The sequence below is a fragment of the Ranitomeya imitator genome, chromosome 1 (genome assembly GCF_032444005.1).
Source record: "Ranitomeya imitator isolate aRanImi1 chromosome 1, aRanImi1.pri, whole genome shotgun sequence".
Taxonomy (NCBI): domain Eukaryota; kingdom Metazoa; phylum Chordata; class Amphibia; order Anura; family Dendrobatidae; genus Ranitomeya; species Ranitomeya imitator.
The window spans coordinates 1102710256-1102737258 of NC_091282.1; the positions used below are offsets into that span (position 1 = coordinate 1102710256).

Here is a 27003-nt window from a genome sequence, read left to right on the forward strand (position 1 = left end):
GAATTTTCCAAGGAAGAATGGAAGAAAATCCATGAAACAAGAATTGAAAGACCCTTGACTGGCTACAAAAAGCGCTTATAAGCTGTGATATTTTCAAAAGGAGGTGCTACTAGGTACTAACCATGCAGGGTGCCCAAATTTTTGCATCCATCCATTTTCATTTTTGTAATGTTTAAAAGTGTAAAAGATGAAAATATATATTGTTTTGTCTAAAACACAAAGGAAATGTGTCAGCTTTAATTTTAGGCCTTTTAGAGATCATTTAATCTTCAACTTGCTTGACTGTTCACAATAACAGTAATTTTGACCAGGGGTGCCCAAATATTTTGATGCCACTGTATGCTTCTACAGAAGAGCAGCGGAACCCTGAAAATCACCACAAGAATACAACCATCCACTGATTATGCTGGAACTCCGAAATAAAAGATGTTCCAGACTTGAATGATGCATTAGAGATTTTGAAGCTGAGGCTCGTTTTCTACCTTATTAGTACAGAAGTATACTGTAAAAAGTGTCTTTTGTGCAGAAAAATGCATAATACAGTTTACCATATGGTTAAAAACTACATTTTCACAATTTCTTACTTTTAATAGTAGAACACATTCCCTCTCTTTAGGTCAGTTGGCATCACTACTATAATTAAAAAATGTGAGATGTCAGAATAATACTACAGACAATGATTTATTTCACCTTAATTCGTTTCATCACATTCATTATATATCTCCAGTATGAGATCCGATAGACAGTGTGGACAGCAGTGTGAGCAGCCGCCTCTTACCTCCGCTCCCTGGTATCTCCGGTATTAGATCAGAAAGACAGGGTAGACAGCAGTGTGAGCAGCCTCTTCTTACCAGAGCACCCCTGATATCTCCAGTATTAGATCAGAAAGACAGGGTGGACAGCAGTGTGAACAGCCTCTTCTTACCACAGCATCCCTGATATCGCCAGTATTAGATCAGATAGACAGGAGGACAGCAGTGTGAGCAGCCTCTTCTTACCACAGCATCCCTGATATCGCCAGTATTAGATCAGATAGACAGGAGGACAGCAGTGTGAGCAGCCTCTTCTTACCACAGCATCCCTGATATCGCCAGTATTAGATCAGATAGACAGGGGGACAGCAGTGTGAGCAGCCTCTTACCTCAGCACTCTTAGTAACTCCAGTATTAGATCAGATACACAGGTTAGACAGCAGTGTGAGCAGCCTCTTCTTGCAACACTTTATTTAACTAAAGTTATGTCAATTAGAAGCTTTTAAGCATGTGTTCACTTGTGTTGCACCCACATGTTTGCTACAATAAGTGGCGTACCTCTAATAGCGGCAGATCACGTGGTTATTATTGGGTCCTTGAGTCGGGAGGGGGCACGGTGCCAGCTCCGCATCTCCTCTCGCCAGGCATCACACTATCAACTGTACCTGCATCCTGGTTGCCGAAATAGATGAAAGCAATGATGGAAGAGGGAGCCATCATTCTCATAATGTATCAGACGACTCAGGGGAGCAGTCGCAATCATGTCACTACATTGTGCCTGCTGTGCAAAGCAAAACTTCAAACCACACACTGCAAAGATTGGAGCAGCGGGAGAATGGGGAGAGGCGAGTTTTTTTTTTTTAAATCAATAAGTATATTATGGGGGCCATTACACTATTTAGAGTTTTATGTGGGTGCCATTATACTGTTTGGATGGTTATGTGGAGGCCATTATACTGCTTGGAGGGCTATGTGGGGTACAATTATTCTGTTTGCAGGACTATGTGGGGGCCATTATACTTCTGGGATTGCTGTGTGGGGGCTATTATACAGTTTAGAGGGAAGTGGGGCTAGTATACTGTTTGGAGAGCTGGGTGGGGGCCATTAAGCTGTGTAGAGGGTTGTGTGGGATCCATCATAATATGTGGAAAATGTGAATGCCATTATACTGTATGGAGGGCTAATGTGGAGGTCCTCTATCCTGTTGTGTGGGGGGCTAATATGGGGAGCATCATATTGTGTGGGAGGACTGTGTTGAGGCTATCCTACTGTGCTTGATGGCCCAGGGGCCATCATTCTGAGTTCTGGTTGCTGTTGGGCAATCATACTGTTTTGGGTTACTGTGGGGTATCATATTTTGCAGTGGGGGGTACTGTAGGTTCATTAACCCTTTAACGACTGCCAATACGCTTTTTAACTGTTGCAATTAAGGGTACTTATGCCTCAGCGCCACTTTTTAACGGCCCTGAGAAATAAGTGTATAGCGCCCCCAGAATCGGAATTTCTCTGGGGTCTCCGCTACCGGGGATAGCGGAGACCCTAGAGAACATGGTTCGGGTCGGTTGCCATTCCCCCACATACGGGGTATCGGCATACTCAGGAGAAATTGCACATCAAATTTTGTGGCCCATTTTCTCCTGATATTCTTGTGGAAAAAAAAAAAAAAATTGGTTCCAAGAAATTTTTTTGTGAATAAAGTAAAATGTTTATTTTTTTCTTTTCACATTGCTTTAGTTCTTGTGAAGCACCTGAAGGGTTAATAAACTTCTTAAATGTGGTTTTCGCACCTTGAGGGGTGCAGTTTTTAGAATGGTGTCACTTTTGGTTATTTTCTGTTATATTGACCCCCAAACTCACTTCAAATGTGAGATGGTTTTGTAACTTTCGTTGAGAATGATGAAATCGATGGTCAACTTTTAACCCTTAACCCCTTCATGACCTTGGGATTTTTCGTTTTTCCGTGTTAGTTTTTCACTCCCCTCCTTCCCAGAGCCATAACTTTTTTATTTTTCTGTCAATTTGGCCATGTGAGGGCTTATTTTTTGCGGGACGAGTTGTACTTTTGAACGACATCATTGGTTTTAGCATGTCGTGTACTAGAAAACGGGGAAAAAAAATCCAAGTGCGGTGAAATTGCAAAAAAAGTGCAATCCCACACTTGTGTTTTGTTTGGCTTTTTTGCTAGGTTCACTAAATGCTAAAACTGACCTGACATTAGGATTCTCCAGGTCATTACGAGTTCATAGACACCTAACATGACTAGGTTATTTTTTATCTACCGTAAGTGGTGAAAAAAAAATTCCAAACTTTGCTAAAAAAAAAAAATAAATTGCGCCGTTTTCCGATACACGTAGCGTCTCCATTTTTCGTGATCTGGGGTCGGTTGAGGGCTTATTTTTTGTGTGCCGAGATGACGTTTTTAATGATAGCATTTTGGTGCAGATACGTTCTTTTGATCGCCCGTTATTGCATTTTAATGCAATGTCGCGGCGACCTAAAAAACGTAATTCTGGCGTTTCTAATTTTTTTCTCGCTACGCCATTTAGGTTAATGCTTTTTTTTAATTGATAGATCGGGCGATTCTGAGCGCGGCGATACCAAATATGTGTAGATTTGATTTATTTTTTTTTATTGATTTATTTTGATTGGGGCGAAAGGGGGGTGATTTAAACTTTTATATTTTTTTTTTTTTTAACTTTTTTTAAACTTTTTATTTTTTATTTTTGCCATGCTTCAATAGCCTCCATGGGAGGCTAGAAGCAAGCACAACCCGATCGCCTCTGCTACATAGCAGCGATCTGCTGATCGCTGCTATGTAGCAGAAATGGAGGTGTGCTGTGAGCGCCGACCACAGGGTGGCGCTCACAGCCACCGGTGATCAGTAACCATAGAGGTCTCAAGGACCTCTATGGTTACCATCCTGACGCATCGCCGACCCCCGATCATGTGACGGGGGTCGGCGATGATGTCATTTCCGGCCGCCCAGCCGGAAGCGGTAGTTAAATGCCGCTGTCTGCGTTTGACAGCGGCATTTAACTAGTTATTAGGTGTGAGTAGATCGCGATTCTGCCCGCGCCTATTACGGGCACATGTCAGCTGTTCAAAACAGCTGACATGTCCCGGCTTTGATGCGGGCTCACCGCGGAGCCCTGCATCAAAGCGGGGCTTCTGACCTCGGACGTACTATCCCGTCCGAGGTCAGAAAGGGGTTAACGTCCTAACAAAAAAGAAAAAAATTGATTCCAAAATTGTGCTGTTATAAAGTAGACATGTGGGAAATGTTATTTATTAACTATATTGGGTGACATAACTCTCTGACTGAAGGGCATAAAAATTAAAAGTTTGAAAATTGCAGAATGTTCAAAAATTTTCGCCAAATTTCGATTTCCCCCCCATAAATAAGTGGAAGTTATTTCGAAGACATTTTACCACTAACATGAAGTACAATGTGTCACGAAAAACAGTCTTGGAATCAGCAGGATCCATTGAAGCGTTCCAGAGTTCTAACCTCATAAAGGGACAGTGGTCAGAAATGTAAAAATTGTCTCTGTCACTAAGGGGTTGAACTGTGTGTGTGGAGGGTATGGTCAAGGAATTCCCTGTGGGGGTATCATACTTTGTTGGGGCACTTTTGTTTGCATCATACTTCATGGGGGATAAGAAAGGGGTGTTTTAATGCATGGGAACACTAAAGAGCTTCAATGGGAGCAAAATAAGAGCTGTAGAATGTTCTCCTGTGACCCCACCAAATATATATATATATATATATATATATATATATATATATATATATATATATATATATATATATATATTTGAGGGGGATGTGGAGGGGTGTAGCCATTTGGGATATCTGCTACGGGGCCCCATGATTTCTGTGTACTCCTATATCCCCTGGCTACTGTTTCATAGAAAGAAATGGACCTGTCAGTGCCTCCGTTCGTAAAAATTGTGTAGTGAGAGCATCACAGTAATATTGCTAGTGAGAGTATAGCATTACACATTTTGTCCAGTAGGTGGAGACCTAATACCTTTATATTGTAAGCAGAGTACAGCAATTTGTTGCTGGGAAATGTATGTGCCCTACATGAAAAATTTGATATCTCAATCTTTTTCACACGTGGTTGTGCGTATATATACAAAATGTGCCACTGTGCATCAATACTTTGTCCAATTTGGGCATTGATTTTATCAAAACACAGATAAAAAAAAAAATATTATAAGGAGTGGAAGAGTTGTCAGCACTAGTGATGAGTGAGTGTGCTCAGATAACGTGTTATCCAAGCATGCTCGTGTCCTAATCGAACATTTTCGGCATGCTTGATAAAAATGCTTGAGTCGCCGAGGCTGCAGGGATCACCTAACAAGCAGGCAATCCCTACATGTGTTGTGGCTGTGGACCAGGCGTGAGACATTCAGCCGCGTGGTCTCGAGCAGTTATCCGAGCATGCCTTCTGGTGGTGAGCTCTTGGGCCTGGTACCCATTATGACTTCACAGGCCGCAACTTGTGTGAGACTTGTGAAACCAACCTCGACACCTCTCTTCCTCCGCAGACAGGCCCATGTTATCTCTTGCTCCTGACTTCCCCCACGTGGGTTCCTGATACGCCACTTTCTGGTTAGCACTGCTTCCTCCTGAGCATCCAGAGCAATGACACCGGCTCTCTCCTCACCACACACCTTTTCCTTTGGCTCCAGCCTTCAGTGTGTCTGCCTGCAGCCATGCCGCCTGGGTTCTTCTTTCACCTCCTGGTGCGCAGGGCTTCTTCTTCCTCGTGCGCGCCTCCACAGCGGTTTGAGTCTTCTCCACAGGGCATTTTTTTCTCTGGTCTGGACATTTGTTTCCACTCCTCTGCGTCCTCTGCCCTCTATTTCCACAAGAGGTTGTTCTGATTTTCAGTACTGTGACACCATTTGCCATTTTGATACTCCATTCAGGTGCCATCTTCACTGTGCCATGGATCTTCCCCAAACAATTTTTTCCTACAGGGAAAACCTATCCTGCCAACTAAGCCAATTTAGGCTATGTTCACACTTTGCGGATTTTGCTGCGGATCCGCAGCGGATTTGACCGCTGTGGATCCGCAACAGTTTCCCTTGAGTTTACAGTACAATGTAAACCTATGGGAAACAAAAAATGCTGTGCACATGCTGCGGAAAAAAAAACGTGCGGAAACGCTGCGGATTACATTCCGCAGCATGTCACTTCTTTTCTGCGGATTTTCACCTGCTCCAATAGGAAACTGCAGATGAAAATCCACATAAGAATCCGCAGTAAAAACCGCAATAAATCCGCAGTAAAACCGCAACGGGTTTTCACTGCGGATTTTGGAATTCCGCTGCGGAAAAATCTGCAGTGGAATCCGCATTCGTCCCAAAGAACTCGGTTACGGTACCCCCGAGTGTGTGTAAGCTATCTGGGTTTGCTGCCTTACGCAAATCCAGGCCCACATTTGATTTGATGGTACAGGGACCTTGAAAATATGCGGTAAATCAAGTAGACCAGAGTCCAATGTTAAAAGGTAACATCTTTCCTGGAGTTCCTTAAATAAAACTGCAACAATCGATAGCAGGCAATATACTTTCGGGACAATTCTTCTGTATCATTAAAAGGCCGCCTTCTTGCATGTAACACACTGCATTTCGATGGTAGAATTTGAGTACTTGGGTGTGGAGTGCTTTCCAAGCTTTCCTGACCTTCACCTTTCACTGTTACAGGTGTACCTTCATGTCCCCTCCTGGTCTGAATAGAAACTCCTATCATCCAGGACCTGATGACACGGTGCCCTTGTAGCCCACATAGTGAATATAATGAGATGTCACAGTACAGGGATGATCAGCACAGTCACGGTCTATTATTTTAGCTTAAAAGTGCATGGTGATCAGAGGAGCATCTTGAGGTCTCTAGGCTCCAACGAAAATCTGTTAATGGGCCCCAGCTTTGCATGCAAATTAAATTAGAGGTATCCTACAAAGTTGCAAAAGAAATCTAGACACCCTAAAGAAAATGTTTCTATGTGGGACAGCAACCTCTTGCACCTAATATACTAAGATCCATGAAAATGTATACAGTGATGATACTGTACATAATTCCTACATTTATATCACCAAATCTGGATAAATGCACACAGGGATGATAAATGCAGTGATGTCAGAGTACAGAGATAATGTGGCAAGCTCCATACATACTATCAGTGTTGTGTTTTATTTCCACTGTGGGGAGGGGCGCCATTTCAATGTTCATCTTATTTAACTGGAAAACTAGAACACTGTCCACAACTCGGTACCACATTACTGTCGCCAGCAAAATGGCTCGAACTTTGATCCTAAACTTCATTCTCCCTTATGTTTTTGCAAACACCCAGCAGGGAAGAGAGAATCAGGCATGTGAGCAAGTCCTGCCACCTGTACTGCAGTAGTGGTGCGATAGTTTTTAAAAGTTGAAAACATCAAAACTTTTTAAATAATTTTTCAGATTTAATATCATGGCAAAAAACTTTACATGTTTTTTTAAATTAAAGCATTAATACTTTACAATTTTTTCAATTGTTTAACCCTTTAACCAACATGCCAGTCAGAAGTGGGCGTATGGAGCAGGCTCATGGAGTGAGCCTGCCACATTCCCAGGCAGGTGCGTCGCAGTGCGTCGGGCCGAGGTTCCGATGCTAGCAGTGAAACGGAGGCAGCGGATGCATTTTTCCTGTGCATCCGCTGCCCCATTGTAAGGTGCGGGGAGGTGGGGGTGGAGTTCCGGCCGCGCATGAGCGGTCGGAAAAAGCGGTCCGTCGGCAGCAAAAAACGTTACATGTAACGTTTTTTGCTCCCGGCGGTCCGCCACAACACGGCGCAACCGTCGCACGACAGTTGCAACGTGTGTCAATGCGTCGCAGTGCGTCGCTAATGTTAATCTATGGAGCAAAAACGCATCCTGCAAACAACTTTGCAGGATGCGTTTTTTCCCCTAAACGACGCATTGCGACGTATTGAAAAAAACGCCAGTGTGAAAGTAGCCTTACAGGACCAACGTTGTGGCTGTTGCACCCTGCTGAGAAAATCCGCTGCATATATTCATTTACACCATGGAGTGAACTCTGGATTAAACCCTTTAGAAAGGGCGAAATGTGCAGCATGTTTGCTGCAGTTCTCCCAAATAAATCAACAGGAAATGTATTATGCTTTGCTAATACAGTGCGAATTCAAAGCGCTTTACAGATATTATCACTGTGCCCATTGGGTCTCACAAGCTAAATTTCCTCTGTGTGTCTCTGGGAGGAAACCTGGGGAGAACATTAGACTCCTTGCAGATGTCCTTGGTGGGATTTGATCCCAGGACCCAGTGCTGCAAAGCAACAGTGCTAACCACTGAGCCACCACTTAGTTTTATCATTGATCTGCCTCCACCCTGTCTATCAGTGACATCATCCTCCACCCCGGTGACATCAGTCAGTAAGTGACCGATATGGCGGCAATGACCCTGGGTTATATGGCTTCTGAGCTGAAGGTGATTGTAGTAGGTGTGTTATATCGGACTCATTGTAAACGGTTCGTCCTGTTAATCAGTCTTAGTCTAGTTAGTTTCCTTGGTTCTATCATGTTTGAATTCTGCTCCTGACATGATCGTAGACTTATGCAGCAGGAAGGAAATGCCTCTTCCATTAACGAAGTTCACCTTGGGTCAGCGTTCCTTGTGAGCAACAAACAAGACATAATCTTCTGTCTGCAAACTCAGTGTCAGGGCGCAACCGCCTCTCTTGAGATGCAGAAAACGTACATGTCTGATGATTCAGTGTCCAGACAGCTTCTGCTTGTGAATTATTAAAGAACGACATAATCTTAAGTAACAGTGTTGTTGCTGTAAATGCCGTATTCTAGGGGCTAGAACCTCTAAGACCAGGGTTTCCCAACAACCAATGGGTATTTTTAGAAAGGTGAAGTAAGAAATGCAGCTTAAGACCAATAATCCTTACCGGGTGAATGCTGTCTGCAGCATTGTGATCTGCGTGTCCGGGGCCCCATTACCACATTCATGCACCAAATACATAGGGTTTAGGTGTGATCACGTTGTCATAGGATCACTGTCACCTCCTCAATGTACAGATATTATATATTGAAGTTATACAGTTTTTCAGTATTATTTATGTATCATGTTCTCTGCTGTAAGTCAAAGGGAACCTTTGTTCATTATTTCTGGCAGACACATTCGTTCTGGTCACATGAACACATAGATGCATAATTCATTAAAAAACACAGCTCAATGTCCACACTGTGACTGTTAGGCAGCGTTCACACAGTCAGTATTTGGTCAGTATTTTATATCCGTATTTGTAAGCCAAAATCAGTAGTAGGACAATCGGAGGAAAAGTATAAGGCCACACGAGCATATATGATCTGTTACAAGAGATATGCTAATGGCGCTCGGCTCAAACTCTGTCAGAGATTGATCTCAGTGTCATCTTAGTGTGATCTGATTCTCACATGAGAGAATCGCAGCACAGGTGTGGAGAAAGTAAATTTTCCATTGTCTTTGTGAGCATGCATCAGGCTGCACTCGGACAGCATCTGAGTGCAGTCTGATGCCTCACACGCACCCATAGGCATGTATGGGTGCGTGTGATCCGAATATCGGAGCCTTCCACAGCCGTGTTATATGCCAGTGTGAGCGAGCCCTAATAGGAACATTTGCACTACTTTTTCCATTTTTCATCCACTCCTGATTTTGGCTTTTTGTGATATAATGACCAAATACTGAGTGTGAAAACGTGGCCTTAGAGCAACTTTCATGTGTCAGATCTGCATATTGAATACTCATCACACATCCTATTATGAGGAAGACAGTAGAAATATTGCAGCAAATCCACATAAAGCATATCCCTATTTTTATTTAACCAGATCCTGTCTCCAGTGGGCAGTTTTTGCTCTTATAGTATTTCCATAGCCCTCTACATAATCCTTTATTTTTTTGTTTGGAGGTTTTTTTTTTTGTTTGTTTTTGCCCAGCATTCAGTTCCCGAGTAATGGGCCTTTTTACTTAGTGCCACTGTTTATGATGTTCAGCAAGGGGCGTGGCTTACAGGGCAATGATGCCACGCAGCCTAAGGACACGCCCCCAGGGATCCTGCGAGCCACACCCCCTGTGTGACGGCCATAGAAAATAGCATTAAACAAAATGGCACAAATTCGGGTAAACCAACAAAAACCAGTGACCTAAAGCAATACTTGGCCACATTTGACCTGGCTACAGGTTCCGGTTTTTTTTTTTGTTTTGACTTTTTTCCTTTTCAGCAACAGAAATGTGCACATAAATTTTCCATTGAATGTGGAAGGGGTTGCAGAATTCCCATCCACATAAATGTCCGGTTTGACACTAGATTCACCACAAACTCTACTACTAAATCAGTGTCGGATGTGAAAAGACCCTAATCGCTCCTGCACCTCTGTGTCCATAAAGGACTGCAAAGTATATTGGAAAAATGTGTAACTTTTTTATTAAATAAATAATAATAATAATTTTCTGCAACATTCATGTCTCTGGACCCAGTGGCAAGTATAATTGGTCAGATGCAATAGTTTCCGTTTGTTCCATTATTGTGCGCTGTGTGTAGTGTTGATGGCGCTGATGGTATTTATCCAGAATCACATGGAACGCCATCCTGGCAGAAAAGTGGTGAAAGTAGAACTACTATAGTATTATGTTCTTACCACACCAAAAACATGAGTAATATCCAATTTAGACATTCTGATAGGAAAATCGACAAGATCTGGTCATTCAATCCCCAAATGTGCTCTTTCTAATCGTCTGTGTAGTTAACTACATATTCATTGTATTTTTAGTACAGAATAATAGAAAAAATAGTTTTAGAAACGTTCTGTATTGCATATCTAATATATTTTCCTTCTTGATGCCCCCATTTAGGTGTACCGACCCCAAGCCCGGAGATCCTGCGACATACACTCAATATGCTTGTCCGAGAAAGAAAAATCTATCCTACTCCAGATGGCTACTTTATAGTGACACCACAGACCTATTTCATTACCCCATCCCTTATAAGAACTAACAGTAAATGGTACCACTTGGATGAGCGGATACCTGACCGGTCTCAGTGTACCTCTCCACAACCAGGAACTATTACGCCATCCCCTTCAGGATGCGTCAGGGACAGAACTCTCTCCAAAAACCACTGCGACTCTTGTCATTGCTGCAGAGAAGATATGCATAGCATCCATGCATCTACCTTACAAAGGAAATCTGCAAAAGACTGCAAAGACTCATATTGTCCCCCCTCATTGTGCCAGATTCCCCCTACAGAGAAAAGCAAAAGTACCATTAATTACTCATATAAAACAGAAACCCTCTCCAAACCTAAAGATGGGGAAAAGCCATCTAAAAAATTTGGTCTAAAATTGTTCAGGCTGAGTTTTAAAAAGGACAAAGCAAAACAGCTGGCTAATTTTTCAGCTCAGTTTCCTCCTGAGGAATGGCCTCTCAGAGATGAGGACACACCAAATACTATACCCCGGGAAGTAGAGATGGAAATCATAAGACGAATAAACCCAGATTTAACAGTGGAAAATGTTGTGAGGCACACTGCACTAATGAAAAAACTTGAAGAAGAAAAATCTCAGAGAAGTAAAGCTGGTTCATCAGCTCATCATAGTGGAAGGAGCAGACGGAGCAGGACACATAGAAAAACTCATGGAAAATCTCGGTCACATAGCAAGAATAGGGCTTCCAAAGGTGACCCTTCTGAGGGATCCCACTTAGACTTGCCTGGGGAGAGAGAGTATGAATTTTATCATCCACGGAATCGATCACCGAGGGAAGGCTGTTTCATTATGGAGCGCAAAGGCGGAGAGAATTTTGTAGTACTCAGTAATCCAAATATGATAGAATCTCATTTTCCCGTTACACCAGAATGGGATGTGTCTGGTGAACTGGCTAAAAGAAGGACTGAAATGCCTTTTCCTGAACCCTCGAGGGGGAGTTCTCATTCAAAGGTCCATCGAAGCCACAGCCATACACAAGATAGGAGGTCAAGGAATGAAAGGTCAAGTAAAGCCAAGGAAAGATCTAGGTCAATGGACAACTCAAAGGGACCTTTAAGTGGTGCTTCTTTAGGTACACCTGATGACCTCGGTGAAGGCTGCAGTCTTGATGAGAAAACACCAAGCCAATCTTATATAGATGATGGGACTTTAAGGCCATCACATAGTAGTTTGAGTCATCAAAGGACTCCATCTTACAAAGATCCATGTACTCCTGATCTAGCTAGTGGTGGTGCTGATACACCTAAATCTTGTAGCCTGTTGGAACAAGGCAAGCTTCCAGAGAGTTTATCGTCGTACAGTGAACTTAATTCTTGTTCCAAAAAAACAGCAGATGACTATTTTCAGTGTAATACATCTAGTGAAACGATTCTCACTGCTCCATCCCCTTTAGGAAAAAATAAGGAGGACATTGACATGCCAAGTCTCACCGAAAGCTTAAAAAGACTTTCTCCTGCTGAGAAGCCACCACAACATATAGCCAGAGAACAAGGGGAATACAAAGATGACTCCCCAAAAGGTACTGTTAGTGGTCTGTCAGTCGCTGCAACTAGTCAGAGCCCTGAGCTGATTGCAAATGGGAGGTTAGTACCACATCATAATGCAGAATCGAGCAGCCTTGACAAAAGGAAAGAAATTTTCAGTAAGGATACTTTATTCAAACCTTTGCACAATAGCCTATCTGTGAACAGTTTTCATAAATCAGGTGTGAGTTTACTGAAATCACACCAAAAGACTTCTCCTGAAACACTGCCAGCAAGCATTGAGAACTTTGAGCAACCTATTACCACCTCAGTCACCCCAAACCTTGCCGTCTCACCCAGGCCTCAAGAGCCAGCAGGAAATCAAGAAGCCTCTTTTGATTACTACAATGTGTCTGAAGATGACGAGTCGGAGGAAGGGACGCAGAAACCAACAGAGGAGGAAAAAAACCGAGATGACGTGGGGACAATGCAGTGGCTGCTACAACGGGAGAAGGAAAGGGATTTACAAAGGAAGTTTGAGAAAAACCTCACACTTCTGAATCCAAAGGAAACAGACAGCAGTGGCAGCCAGAGAGCCACACACTCGGCTCGCTTGGACAGCATGGACAGTAGCAGCATTACTGTAGATAGTGGATTTAACTCCCCACGGTAAGAAGATTTAGCGTCTGACGTGTTTGACATGTTCTAGTTATCTGGAGAATGTTTGGGCTGGGTGCATGGACTGACGCTCATTGTAGACAGCGTGCACTCACACCGCATGGTACTTGTGACATTTGGATATTTCATGCCAATTCTGATTTGTGCCACTGAATATTTCATCTATATTTTTGGGTCTTTGTGGGCGAGTATTAGTTTTAATCATGACACCTCATGGGTAGAACAGAAGTTCTCAGATATTCATTAATCTCCACTGTAAGTCGGACCTCATATTAATGAACCTTTTTGAATGCCAGATCTAGAACACTCTTAAAATTATTTTATTGGATCTTGTTGATAGTGACAAAAACATATTTTTTTGTTTGCGTTTCTGTATTTTTCTTTTATACTGTTCTGTCTTCCTATTCTAGGAATTATTCAGTTATTAATCTCAATAAGTTAATGTTCAGGAATAACATAAAGTTTTTTTTATATACGATTTGTAATAAAAGTACGGTACATGGAATTGAAGGGTGACTACATAAAATTAAAATGAAATCATATCTTTTTAATTCGTCAGCTCCTCTTTTAACTACTTATTTGTGCAAATTCATCTCTGTCTAGAAAAAGTCAATTTTGAAATTGAGATCCATAATAGGCAGAAATGCTGGACAAAAATGAATAATTGCTCAAACAGCCGCACTGGAAACATTTTAGGAGTTTTCCCACTAACTATAAAAGCCGTGAAAAGTGTTTTTTTTTTTTTTGTTTGGTTTTTAAATAAAACTACTATGTAATGTACTTAAATAAAAAAATATGGCACAGTTCGAGAGTAGTGATGAAACCCATGCAGAACGGGGGACCCCAGCGCGGATGCCATCCATGTGCTGTGCATGTTTTTCATGGACCCATAGATTTGTATTGCCACTTTTCACTGCTGGATAAATGGACATGTGAACAGCCCATAAAGTATAATGGAAAATTATAATGTGAAAACACAGGTTGGACACGTATGTGCAACAAGTACATCTAAATTTTTTTTCTCTTATTTTATTAATTCTGCTCCCGTGACTGTTACTTTTTTCAGTTTTATTTTTAAATCTGCCATATGGTTCCAGAGATGTGGCCTTTTTTTGTTTATTGTAAATTTGTATGGTCTTCACAAATGTGTCATTGTTCACAAGATCATGATGCAGAGCAAGTTAAAGACACACCCCTGAGGATCCTGCAAGCCACACCCTCTTGTAAGGACCATAACCATTAGGACAACGTAAAAAGGCCCAGATCTCTGAAATTGTATAGTGGATTTAAAATATAAATGGAATACGTTAGGGAACAGAAGGAATAAAATAAGAAGAAAAACTGGACACTTTTTGCCTAGTAACAGGCAAGTTTATCCTACAAACTTTGCAGACATTTTTGAACAAAATAGCAAAGCACTTGTTTTTTTTTCTAAATGCCTTCATTAGGGACTTTTTAAGTAGTTGAAAAAAATCATTTTTAACATACTAAAGTATTTACTTGTGTCCTGTGTCCCCCAAAACCTGCTTTAAAGTTGACATAATGTAAACTGTGCGCGTCTGTCACAAATATAACAACGTCTGCATTTCACTGGGCTGCTAGCAGCAGTTGTCATACGGCATGCTGACATTACTTCGTGCTCTGTATCTATTGGCCACAAAGCAGACCTATAATACACTAGATGGTGGCCCGATTTTAACGCATCGAGTATTCTAGAATATGTATGTAGTTTATTTATGAAGATTTTAGAATAATACATTGAATACCCAGGATTTGGCCGGCCGTGACCAATTAGCGAAGCGTGGTTCAAATACTGCGGCAATTCGCGGCCGGACTGCGCCTGTCGCTGATTGTTCGCAGCCGGCCACTTAGTATATAGCACAGCCATGTAGTACATAGCACAGCCCACGGAGTGTATAACAGCCCACGTAGCATATAACACAGCCACGTAGTATATAACAGCCCACGCACGCAGTATATAACACAGCCCATGTAGTGTATAACACAGCCTACGTAGTGTATAACATAGGCCACGTAGTATATAACAGCCCACGTAGTGTATAACACAGCCCACGTAGTATATAGCACAGCCCACGTAGTATATAGCACAGCCCACGTAGTATATAGCACAGCCCACGTAGTATATAGCACAGCCCACGTACTATATTGCACAGGCCACGTAGTATATAACATACCCCACGTAGTATATTGCACAGCCCACATACTATATTGCACAGCCCACATAGTATATTGCACAGCCCACGTAGTACATAGCAATGTGGGCATCATATCCCTGTTAAAAAAAAAAAAGAATTAAAATAAAAAATAGTTATATACTCACCTTCCGTTGGCCCCCGGATCCAGGCGAAAAGTTTACTGATGCTCCTCGTGCGCTCCGGTCTCAAGAGTGCATTGCGGTCTCGCGAGATGATGACGCAGCTGTCTTGCGAGACCGCTACGTCATCATCTCGCGAGATCACCATGCATGGAGCGGTCACTGGAGCTTCGCAAGGAGCGGTAAAGGCCTTTTCTGGATCCGAGGGGCCGACGGACGGTGAGTATATAACTTTTATTATTTTTAACATTAGATCTTTTTACTATTGATGCTGCATAAGCAGCATCAATAGTAAAAAGTTGGTCACACAGGGTTAATAGCAGCGTTAACGGAGTGCGTTACACCACGGCATAACACGATCCGCTAACGCTGCCATTAACCCTGTGTGAGTGGGGAGTATGGAGTGGTCACTGACTGCGGGGAGTAAGGAACGGCCATTTTGCCGCCGGACTGTGCCCATCGTTCATTGGTCATGGCTGTTTTGCCGCGACCAATCAGCGACTTGGGATTTCCGTTACAGACAGAAAGACAGACAGAAAGACTGAACTGACCCTTAGACAATTATATAGTACATTGCCCAGATGAGGGGAGTGCGCTAGTTCTGAAAGATACTACCGCCACCATCTCTGTGCTGTGCAGAGCAGACGTTGTGTGACATGGACCTTCTGGTTCAATCTGAACAATTCATTTTTTATTTTTTTTTATTTTAATTATCTTAAAATGGTAAAGATTGCAATTGACATTTGCTCAAAATGTCTGAAATTGAGGCTATATTATTATTTCTAGTATGTGTTAGACTTGCATAGGCACATTTTACTGTGCTTCACACTTGTGGGTGGAGCCGCATATTCATCACTGTAATGGGCGGCACCACGTGACCGCTCATACAGGAGAAGCTGCGGCGAGGAGAAGAAGCAGCGAGGGAGCCGGGTAAGTATTTTATTAACGGGGGGGGGGGGGGAAAGGGGGTGGGAGGGGGTTGGGGACAGGGATCTTTTTTTAAACACCAAAGAAACAAAATTTTCATATCTTCTCTCCAGCGAACGCTACTGGAGAGAAGAAATGAATGGCGGCTTCAGCACCAGATGCAGGGGACAGCGCTTAACTGTAGCGCTGTCTCCTGCACGGTGCGTGTGGTACCCAGTCGGCACACGGATGCCGCACGTGTGCCACACTAATGTGCCGCGTGAGCACACGGACACGGATAATTCCGGTACCGGAATTATCTGGACGTGTGAGACTGGCCTAAGTCCTATTTAGAAACAGGAGGTCTCTTTTCCCTGTATGACTCATGAGTCACCGCAAAAGTCTATGGCAGAAGGGAGGAGCAGAGCAGCTGGGTCTGGAGGTGAAGAGGGGGATGATATATGCAGGGACAAGAGACTTCCTGTTTCTACAAAGAGCAAAGAAAAGAGAATAATTAGCTGCGTAGAAAGGAAAAATGATCAATTGTAAGTGCACAGTGCTGTATAATATGATGATTACAATATATTGAAAGGATAACAACTTTGATGGGAGGAGGAGGAGTGCTTCTTTAATCCTATTCTAATTTGCAGGCTGATAATTAAAATGCTAACACTTTAGAGCAGCCTGCAGCTGGGCGAGTAGCTTCAGATCTTAGCAAAATGTGAATCAAGTTTTTCTGCTTTTAGTGGACAATAAAACCCAAAATTATGGGAGAACTGTGTCCATCCACCATCAGAGATTCCTAATTGATGGGTGTCTTACAGTAAGCAGCAGGTCCCAAACCGAATTTGAAACACAATGGGCAATATATAATACACACTGTACCAATGTTATACCAGTCTCTCCGATGGGCAAAATCTGTTAAAAGAAAACGGTCAGTAGATTCATGTGAACCCAACCGTGGACAGAATGAGTCATAACCTGGCTGCATTGTCAGAGCCTTATGTGTTTTACTCTAAAATTCTGAATCATTTTATAGAAAAAATACTTTGAAGAGCCATCAGGGGACTATTCTTCTCGGATAACTAGTCCAAGAGGCAGGTCTTCTTCTTATGTGTATTCAGACATTCCAATCTCTAACAAAGTTTCACAGCACTAAGATGTGCCAAATTAATTAAAGGGAATCTGTCAGCAGGTTTTTTCTATGCAATGTGACAGCAGCATGATGTAGGAACAGAGACAGAGACCCAGTTATGTATTACCTAGTTTACTGGGTGAAGCACTTATGACAGAGAGCAGCTAATCATTACTGAAGGTGTAGTTGGACTAGGAGGCACAAGGTCAGTCCTGTACTGATAAATAATCTCCTGCTGATAAAACACAATTTGCATTGAAACAGCCAAACACAGCCCAGTAAGTGACACATCCCTAAAATCAGTATTACACTACATCACGGTGCTCTCAGATTCCCTGGTGACATCCTCCACCGTGCCCTTTATTTAAGATTGGCATGTACAACACCGGTTTTTATTAATCGGCTTCCTTAGTTTTTTTTTTTTTTAGATATTTTCAAAATCCCCATTGTACACTGCTCCAAAAAATAAAGAGAACACTTAAACAACAGACTATAACTCCAAGTAAATCAAACTTTTGTGAAATCTGTCCACTTAGGAAGCAACGCTGTTTCACAATCAATTTTACATGCTGTTGTGCAAATGGAATAGACAACAGATGGAAATAATTGGCAATTATCAAGACACACTTAATAAAGGAGTGGTTCTGCAAGTGGGGACCACAGACCACATCTCGGTACCAATGCTTTCTGGCTGATGTTTTGGTCACTTTTCAATGTTGGTTGTGCTTTCACACTCATGGTAGCATGAGACGGACTCTACAACCCACACAAGTGGCCCAGGTAGTGCAGCTCATCCAGGATGGCACATCAATGTGAGCTGTGGCAAGAAGGTTTGCTGTGTCTGTCAGCGTAGTGTCCAGAGACTGGAGGCGCTACCAGGAGACAGGCCAGTACACCAGGAGACGTGGAGGGGGCCGTAGGAGGGCAACAACCCAGCAGCAGGACCGCTACCTCAGCCTTTGTGCAATGAGGAACAGGAGGAGCACTGCCAGAGCCCTGCAAAATGACCTCCAGCAGGCCACAAATGTGTATGTGTCTGCACAAACTGTTAGAATCCGACTCCATGAGGATGGTCTGAGTGCCCGACGTCCACAGATGGGGGTTGTGCTCACAGCCCAACACCATGCAAGACGCTTGGCATTTGCCACAGAACACCAGGACTGGCAAATTCGCCACTTGTGCCCTGTGCTCTCCACAGATGAAAGCAGGTCCACACTGATCACATGTGACAGACGTGACAGAGTCTGGAGATGCCGTGGAGAGCGATCTGCTGCCTGCAACACCCATTAGCATGACTGGTTTGGCAGTGGGTCAGTAATGGTGTGGGGTGGCATTTCTGTGGAGGGCCACACAGCCCTCATTGTGCTTGCCAGAAGTAGCCTGACTGCCATTAGGTACAGAAATGAGATCCTCAGACCACTTGTGAGACCATATGCTGGTGCGGTTGGCCCTGGGTTCCTCCTAATGGAGGACAATGCCAGACCTCATGTGGCTGGAGTGTGTCAGCAGTTCCTGCAAGATGAAGGCATTGAAGCTATGGACTGGCCCGCCCGTTCCCCAGACCAGAATACGATTGAACACATCTAGGACATCATGTCTCGCACCATCCACCAATGTCACGTTGCACCACAGACTATCCAGGAGTTGGCGGATGCTTTAGTCCAGGTCTGGGAGGAGATCCCTCAGGACACCATCCAGTGCCTCATCAGGAGCATGCCCAGGCATTGTAGGGACATACAGGCACGTGGAGGCCACACACACTGCTGAGCATCATTTCCTTGTCTTTAGGCATTTCCACTGACGTGGGATCAGCCTGTAACTTAATTTTCCACTTTGATTTTGAGTATCAAACCAACTTCAGACCTCCATGAGATATTAGTTGTGAGTTACGTTGATCATTTTTATGTTTTGTTCTCAACACATTCCACTATGTAATGAATAAAGATTTACAACTGGAATATTTAATTCAGAAATATCTAGGATGTGGGATTTTAGTGTTCCCTTTATTTTTTGAGCAGTGTATATTATTGTATACATATGTAGAAGCCCTATCCGTCTGACACAGCAGGGTGAGGAGAATCCTACAGGGATCTACCTTGAATTAATTGTCCAAGATTCATAGTCACGGGCTGGATTTTCAAAGTTCCTTTTCTGTGCAAAGCTGCAGGGTTTCAAACATACATGGCTCTAATAACGCGGGGGCCGTCTGATTTAGGGTGGCCATGACAGCCTGAATCTATTGCTGGGTTCCATTTAAATGGGTATAGGCTAAACGCAATGCCTGGACAGAGCTATAATGTATTATCCACCTCTTTCGTACCTACCAAAAAGCTCTGCCCGATGTGTAAGTATGTGCCACAAAAGTAAAATAGGGGCTTCAGGTTCAATGCTAACATGGATACATTGCTAGTTCTGCTGCACAAATCTGAAGTTGCACAGATTTTCATAATTTAATGGTAGTACATAGGACATAAGTTATCCAGACCCATGTTTCTAAAATAAAAATCCGCTTACTGCTTCATAATATAGTGACTTCATACTTCCCAATAATTCTGCTTAAAAACCATGATAATAAGGCCGTGGAAGCAACAAGTGACCGCCCTTTGTCTGTCAGCCTAGCCTCTTCCATGACGTTCTTTTTTACTGTGACCCTTTTTATTACCAAAAATCTGGCCTGCAAGTGTTATATTGTATGTGTATATTTCTCCATAGAGCTGACCCAAGCTTGTCAGCCCCCTCATAGTGAGCACTCTTCTACAGTACAAGCTTTAGGAATGGGATGACAGTCATGAAAGGCCGACTCAAAGTCAGTTTTATAGCAACCAACTATCCCTTTAAGGCCATGCTCATACTTTCATTACCGTATTTTGTCAGTATTTTACCTCAGTATATACAAATACTGAGGTAAAATCCTGGCCAAATACTGAATGTGTGCACGTGGCCTAATACTGGTGTTGGGCATGCCAGTATTAATAAAGCGTTCGCTGGAGTACAATGCATCAAACTCATTAATAGACGAACTCCACTGAATGAATTTGAGGCATTTTCTAGGCGACGTGCGCCTCCGTGCAACTAGCCAGAAATGCTACTCCAGCACTTCAGGTGTAAGAAATTACTTCAGAGTTTTGTCAGATTTTCATCAATTTTTTTCACTGATGAGAAGAAAAAAAGTTTCCCTAGCTCCTCCTATCTATAAGGGCTCATTCAGACATTAGTATTTTCTATGCATGAGAAAAACAAGCGGATTCTTCTGATCAGACCATGGCCCGAGTGTCATCAGTTTTTCTCCTACGTGGAAAAAATGAAATAAAATGTCTCCACTTACTCCTTTTCTAACTGTCCATGAAAACTGATAGATTTGCTTTGCTGATTTTGATCTACCCTTGGCTCAAAATTGGACGTGTCTCCGATATTTTCTGCGGACCATCCAGACACATGCACAGCCTCATAGAATATCATAGGTGCGTTCAGAAAAACTTGACCATTCAAAATATAAAAACAATTAGGGTATGTGTCCACAGGCCCGATTATATCCGGATTAGCTGCGGATTGAACGCTGCGTACAACCAAGTTTCAAGTACGCCAAAATTAAGGTTTTTTTGGTCTCCACAATTCCACAAAAACTGCTGTAATAAGCAATGAAAAGGTCACATCTATCCCAAAATGGTACTTTAAAAATGTCATCTCGCCCCGCAACAAGTAAGCTATCATACAACTCCATCAGACAAAAAATAAAAATGTTATGGGGCTCGGAAAATGGTGACACAACCCCCAAAATTTTGCTTAACAAACAGGCAATCAATCCATGCAAGTGTCACGAGACATGCTGCCACAGCAACTCGAACATATTTTCTGAGCCCACCGAAGGCACTCTGTTACCACACGGACATGCACGGATAATACCTTATCTGAGCACGTTCGCTCATCACTAATTAAGAACTCTTTCTAGCTACGTGACTGACTATACATATCAGTCGGTGCCATTAGCACACTTTTAGACATATTGGCTGAGTGTTGTCCATCACTGGGTGCTGCTCTACCAACAAATATCTGCATGACTCTAATTTGCCAAATGTTGGGTGTCTGGTCAGGAAAAAGTGTCCTAAATCCAGACGTAGATATGAGAATGCAATTCTAGCTTTTAAAATCTTTTTGACTCCCCGAGAGGTGAATAAACAAAATGCAATCAGTTGGAAACGTGAGTTGACAGAATTTGTTATTACCCATGCTATAAAGTCTCTTTACACATAGAGCAGATTTATTGTATCTGTCCTCTTGTAGCCTGTCTGGGAATGTCGTGACTGACAGATGTAACTTCTAAAATGGAAGGATCTATTTTTAGGAAAGGAGTGTGAAAGGGCATTGATGAGGATCACAGCCGCTGAGCAGACAATGGTGCTTGCTCTCCCTCAGCTCCACATGCGTGCCAGCTCAATTTCCAAGTTTGTGTATCACCATGTAATAGCGTGCAAGCTTTTGATGTTATGTCCAACGCTCAACCATAAAAGCTCTTAGAATGGACTGTGCACATGGGTGAGCACTGAGGCCATATTGGATCAATGTCACAAATAGTAGAAAGTCATTTTGTCATTCACATTGAGTTAATACGTGGCAGTTACAAGAGGTATGCCGGTAAAAATGACTTCTGTTGCCTGTCCTGCCAGAACCTCATGTGCTGTAACTTCTGCCATCAGACGCTGCATCATATATGGGTCTCTTCCCATTTATAGAGATCAAGTTTTTATGAAATTTGGTGCCAAATATACAACTTTATTTTTTTAATTTTATATACGAGATACAGGTGCTTCTCAGAAAATTAGAATATCCTCAAAAAGTTAGTTTCACTTTTTACATTGAAGAACTGAAATAAAATAATGTATTATATAGAGTCCTTACAAACAGAGTGATCTATTTCAAGTGATTTTTCTGTTAATGTTGATGATTATGGCTTACAGCCTATGAAAACCCAAAAGTCATTATCTCAGTAAATTAGAATAATTAACAAAATACACCTGCAAAGGCTTCCTAAGCGTTTTAAAAGGTCCCTTAGTCTGTTTCAGTAGCTCCACAATCATGGGGAAGACTGCTGATTTGACAGATGTCCAGAAGGCAGTAATTGACACTCTCCACAAGGAGGGTAAGCCAACAAAGGCCATTGCTAAAGAAGCTGGCTGTTCAGAGTGCTGTATCCAAGCATATTAATGGAAATTTGAGTGGAAGGAAAAAGTGTGGTAGAAAAAGGTGCACAAGCAACCGGGATATCTGCAGCCTTGAAAGGATTGTTTACAAATGTCAGTTTCCTCATGTGCAGGGCACTGCAGTAGCTTAGATATCCATGGTTACAACCACTCATACAATGACAGTTGTTGGTGGTTGTAACTATGGATACCTCAACTATTGCGATTCCCTGCACATGGGTAAGTGAAATGGCGAATCAGAAGAACTACAGGGTGGGCCATTTATATCGGTACACCTAAATAAAATGGGAATGGTTGGCGATATCAACTTCCTGTTTGTGGCACATTAGTATATTGGAGGGGGAAAACTATTCAAGATGGGTGGTGACCATGGCGGCCATTTTAATGTCAGCCATTTTGGATCCAACTTTATTTTTTTTCAATGGGAAGAGGGTCATGTGACACCTCAAACTTAATGAGAATTTCCCAAGAAAAACAATGGTGTGCTTGGTTTTAATGTAACTTTATTCTTTCATGAGTTATTTACATGTTTATGACCACTTATAAAATGTGTTCAAAGTTCTCCCCACTCTGTTGGATTGTCAATGCAACCCTCTTCTCCCACTCTTGACACACTGATGGCAACACCGCAGAAGAAATGCTAGAACAGACTTCCAGTATCCGTTCTATCAGATGCTGCACATCTCGCATCTTCACAGCGTAGACATTTGCCTCCAGATGACCCCAAAGATAAAAGTCTAAGGGAGGCAGATTGGGAGACCATTAGTGATGAGCAAATATACTCTTTACTCAATATTTCCCGAGCACGCTTGGGTGTCCTCCGAGTATTTTTTAGTGCTCGGAGATTGTTTTCATCGCGGCAGCTGAATAATTTACAGCTTTTAGCCAGCTTGATTACATGTGGGGATTCCCTAGCAACCAGGCAACCCCCACATGTACTTATGCTAGCTAACAGATGTAATTCATTCAGCTACGGCGATGAAAACTAAATCTCCGAGCACTACTAAAAAATACTCGGAGGACACCCGAGCGTGCTCGGGAAATATCGAGTAACGAGTATATTCGCTCATCCCTAGAGACCATTTTATTTAGGTGCATCCATATAAATGGCCCACCCTGTATACTACATTTCTAATTGGAGGTATTTGATAATATTATTATTACCCCTGTTATATATTGGGATAGAATCTTGGAGCTGTAATACCCCTTTAAATCAGCTGCTTTTAATATAAATAATACAACTTTTAATGATAGGTCCTCTTTAACAACATTTAAGAAAAGGTGAGGGTGGATACATCTATAGTGTTATATGGTGTATATGGTTTTGTTGGGTGTGAGTTCCTGCTTACGCCCGGTGGTGGTGGAGGATTGTTGGCAGTCTTATGACCTCAGTGCTGAGCAGCACAGGACAATCAGAGTGACTGCTTACTTGGTGCCTGGCTTCAGTTTGTTCTCCCGGGAGAGCTGCAACTCAACAAACCGCACATAGGACTTATGCTTTGTCTATTAACATGAAATATTAAATTTCATGTTTTACTTCAATGAATTATGATCATCTGAATTGGTCTTGTCCAACAGAATGTTCATTTACTGTAACAGGTGTCATCATACTCTACATATGTCCAAAACGGTAGCCATTCTGTCTGTAGCACCCAAGATTTTATTTTCCTAGTACACCCAGTCGAAGCTGAATCCTAAGCCAGTGCGCACCTACATGTTTTCGCACAGTATTTTAACCTTACGCTTTCCTTTGACATGTCAGAATCTTCGCACAGTATTTTAACCTTACGCTTTCCTTTGACATGTCAGAATCTAGCTCTGGAGGTTGTACATGACCCGTGACCGCACCAAGAAAATGCCTCAACTCTTCATATAAAACGGTTAGATCTCAAAGTCTCATCCATATAAAGCCTGAACCATTTACCAGCTATGGACTAGATGGGTAACAGTTGTGAGAATAGTGAGGTCCAACTACCTGGACCCCACAAATGACTAGATCTCAGTCGTTACCAAGTTTGATTACAGCAGTAGGGAGGAGTTTAATGGAGCGGAGGTTGAGCATACAGAGGTTGAGCATACAGAGGTAGCACACTTTAACTTAAATCACCACTCCAGACTTTATATGAGGGGTCACATATGTGTAATACGTGCAGTTATATACTCCGCTGTCATCTTCATCCGTTTTCAGCCCTGTTCTGGTCACTTCAGCACCACGTAACAGCTTTTGTAAGCCACTGGATCGCTGTGTGTTCTGGAAGTCACTTTTCTGACTATAAATCTATGGTATGGGACTCAGTAGCCTTGTTCTGAAGTCGACATAGACTGTCCTTGAGATGATTTTAAAAAGTGACCTCTGCTTCACGCAGCAACCACTGTGTCATTTAACAGGTCACAACCGCAGTCATGTGGTGCTGGAGCGGGGTTGAAAACAGGTGAAGACGGCTACGGGTGGGTATGTGACTACATGAATTTCACTCTCATACTGGATCCCGAACAAAGGTTCTAACAATAAATATGCTGGAGTGGTGCTTAAAAACTTAAAGGAGCTGTCCACTATTAGGACAACCCCTTCTTAATCTGAATATAATACCTATACTCACCTCTGGCGCTGACACCGTTCCTGGGGTGTCTGCACTCGCGTTCCCAGGGTTCACGTGAGGTTGTTACATTTGAGCTCTGCGCCCAATCTGTGCTGGCGTCACTGTCCTCGCCTTCTGACATATAAGTAATTCAGAGCTGCCGCTGGTATATCTGATGGGTAGTGACGCCTGATTGGGCACAGGGCTCATGTGACATAAACATGAGCCCTGGGAACGTGAGTGCCGACACCACTGGAGCGGCGCTGGAGGTGAGTATATGTGTCTTAATTTTAACGGGTGCCGACATGGGGAATGAAAAGGGTTTGTCCTAGTAGTGGACAGCCCCTTTAATGTGTTCTATACCTGTTACACCTTAATTTGATGTGATCGATTGCGTGTAGTGTGGTACATGGCAAGTTAACGTTGGCTAAATCTGTATGTTCTTCAGGTCACAATCTATGACCTAAGGAAACGGCTAAGTGCATGGAGTTCAGTCTTTATGGAGATCTAGCATGTCTTAAAGGGGTTTTCTTGGAGGGAAAGTTTGGTATAAAAAAAGAAAACGTTAGCAAAATTCATCAATTTCCTGCTGTTCCTGTTCCCATGCTGTTCGGCACCCAGTGCCACTATGACATCCGGTCATGGGAACGTGACTCCTACGCCCAATCACTGCCTGGACCACTGCAGCTAGTGATTGGCTGCGGCAGTCACATGTGCCTGTGATAGGAGACCAGCAGGGGACCGGGCAGCTGTGGCCCGGGAGCAGTGGCAGAGCGGAGCGGCGAGTATTGCCTCTGTTATCCGACATGAACACTTTGTATACATTGTTACGCTCCGCACAATCCGTTATTACTTGTCTACAGGACGTTAAAGATTACCGCGCAATGTGTCAGTGATTTATTCCATGTTTTACAGTTATTGTTCTTCTCTCCGCAGTACACGTGAAAGCCTGGCTTCCAATACTTCAAGTATTGTTGAAAGTAATAGACGGCAGAACCCAGCTCTCAGTCCTGCCCACGCTGGTGCTGGTCCAGCTTTTAACTTCCGAACATCTGCTGCAGAAACCACAACAACGGATGCTGATAAACTACAGAAACCCGCTAACTGTTTGCAAGCTTCTGTAACTAGTGTTTGATAGCCGCTCAGCCTCAAATCTTGTTCTGTCTCATCCTCTACAGCAAAGTTTACTACACTGGGACCGATGTTTACATCTCTTTACAAGCAAGCCTCACATCCACAGTTTTTGTGTCTTTCTAAAACTGTGCTGCTAATTAGCCCAGGGGGCAACAACAAGAACAGAATTCCAACTCTTTTTTTTTTTTTTTTTTTTTTTTTTTTTTGTATTGTTATAATTGTTATTATTATTTTGGTTTTGTTGTTTTTCTTCCCATCATTCCTTTCCATAATGTAGAGCTCAGTAGAAAGTGAAAAATGCTAGAAGTTAATATGCACATTATTCTTCATGTAAATGTAACAGAGCACATTCGAGAGTCTAAACACTGTAATCATTTTATTTTTTATTATTTTTGGACGCTGTGCAGCATTACAGCTGAATACTTCCTTTAAAGCAGCGGTGCTCGGTAGAAAACACACCTTTGTAAATTTGCAGAACAGTTTTTGTTCAGTTCTGTATTATAAAAAGAGAGAAAAAAATATTTATTTTTACCAACACACAAATAATACAAACCTAATTTTAAACGTATATACAGTAAATATATATATATATATTCCTACTTAGTGTCCATTATGTTCAGCCAATGTAAAGAACCAAAATATTACACCATATCACATTGCAATAAGAATTGCTACATCTGTGCTTTTTCTTTAATCTTCTGGCTATCTCCATCCACACCATTGTGCGATCACATATAAATATAAAACGTATTGGATGTGTTGTTCAGGGACCTGCATGC

The 27003-nt window shown here is 42.5% G+C and overlaps 1 protein-coding gene across 2 annotated transcripts in view; it reads left to right on the plus strand.

Annotated features, from left to right (window-relative positions):
- Nucleotides 1-26726, plus strand: part of STOX2 (storkhead box 2) — a 396899-nt gene extending 370173 nt beyond the window's left edge. For both annotated transcript variants that reach the window (XM_069744291.1, XM_069744292.1), the window contains exons 3-4: nt 10666-12928; nt 26027-26726. In XM_069744291.1, coding sequence (XP_069600392.1) covers nt 10666-12928; nt 26027-26225 — 2462 coding nt within the window. In that variant the 3' untranslated portion in view covers nt 26226-26726. The remainder of the gene's footprint in view (nt 1-10665; nt 12929-26026) is intronic.
- Nucleotides 26727-27003: the final 277 nt, after the last annotated feature.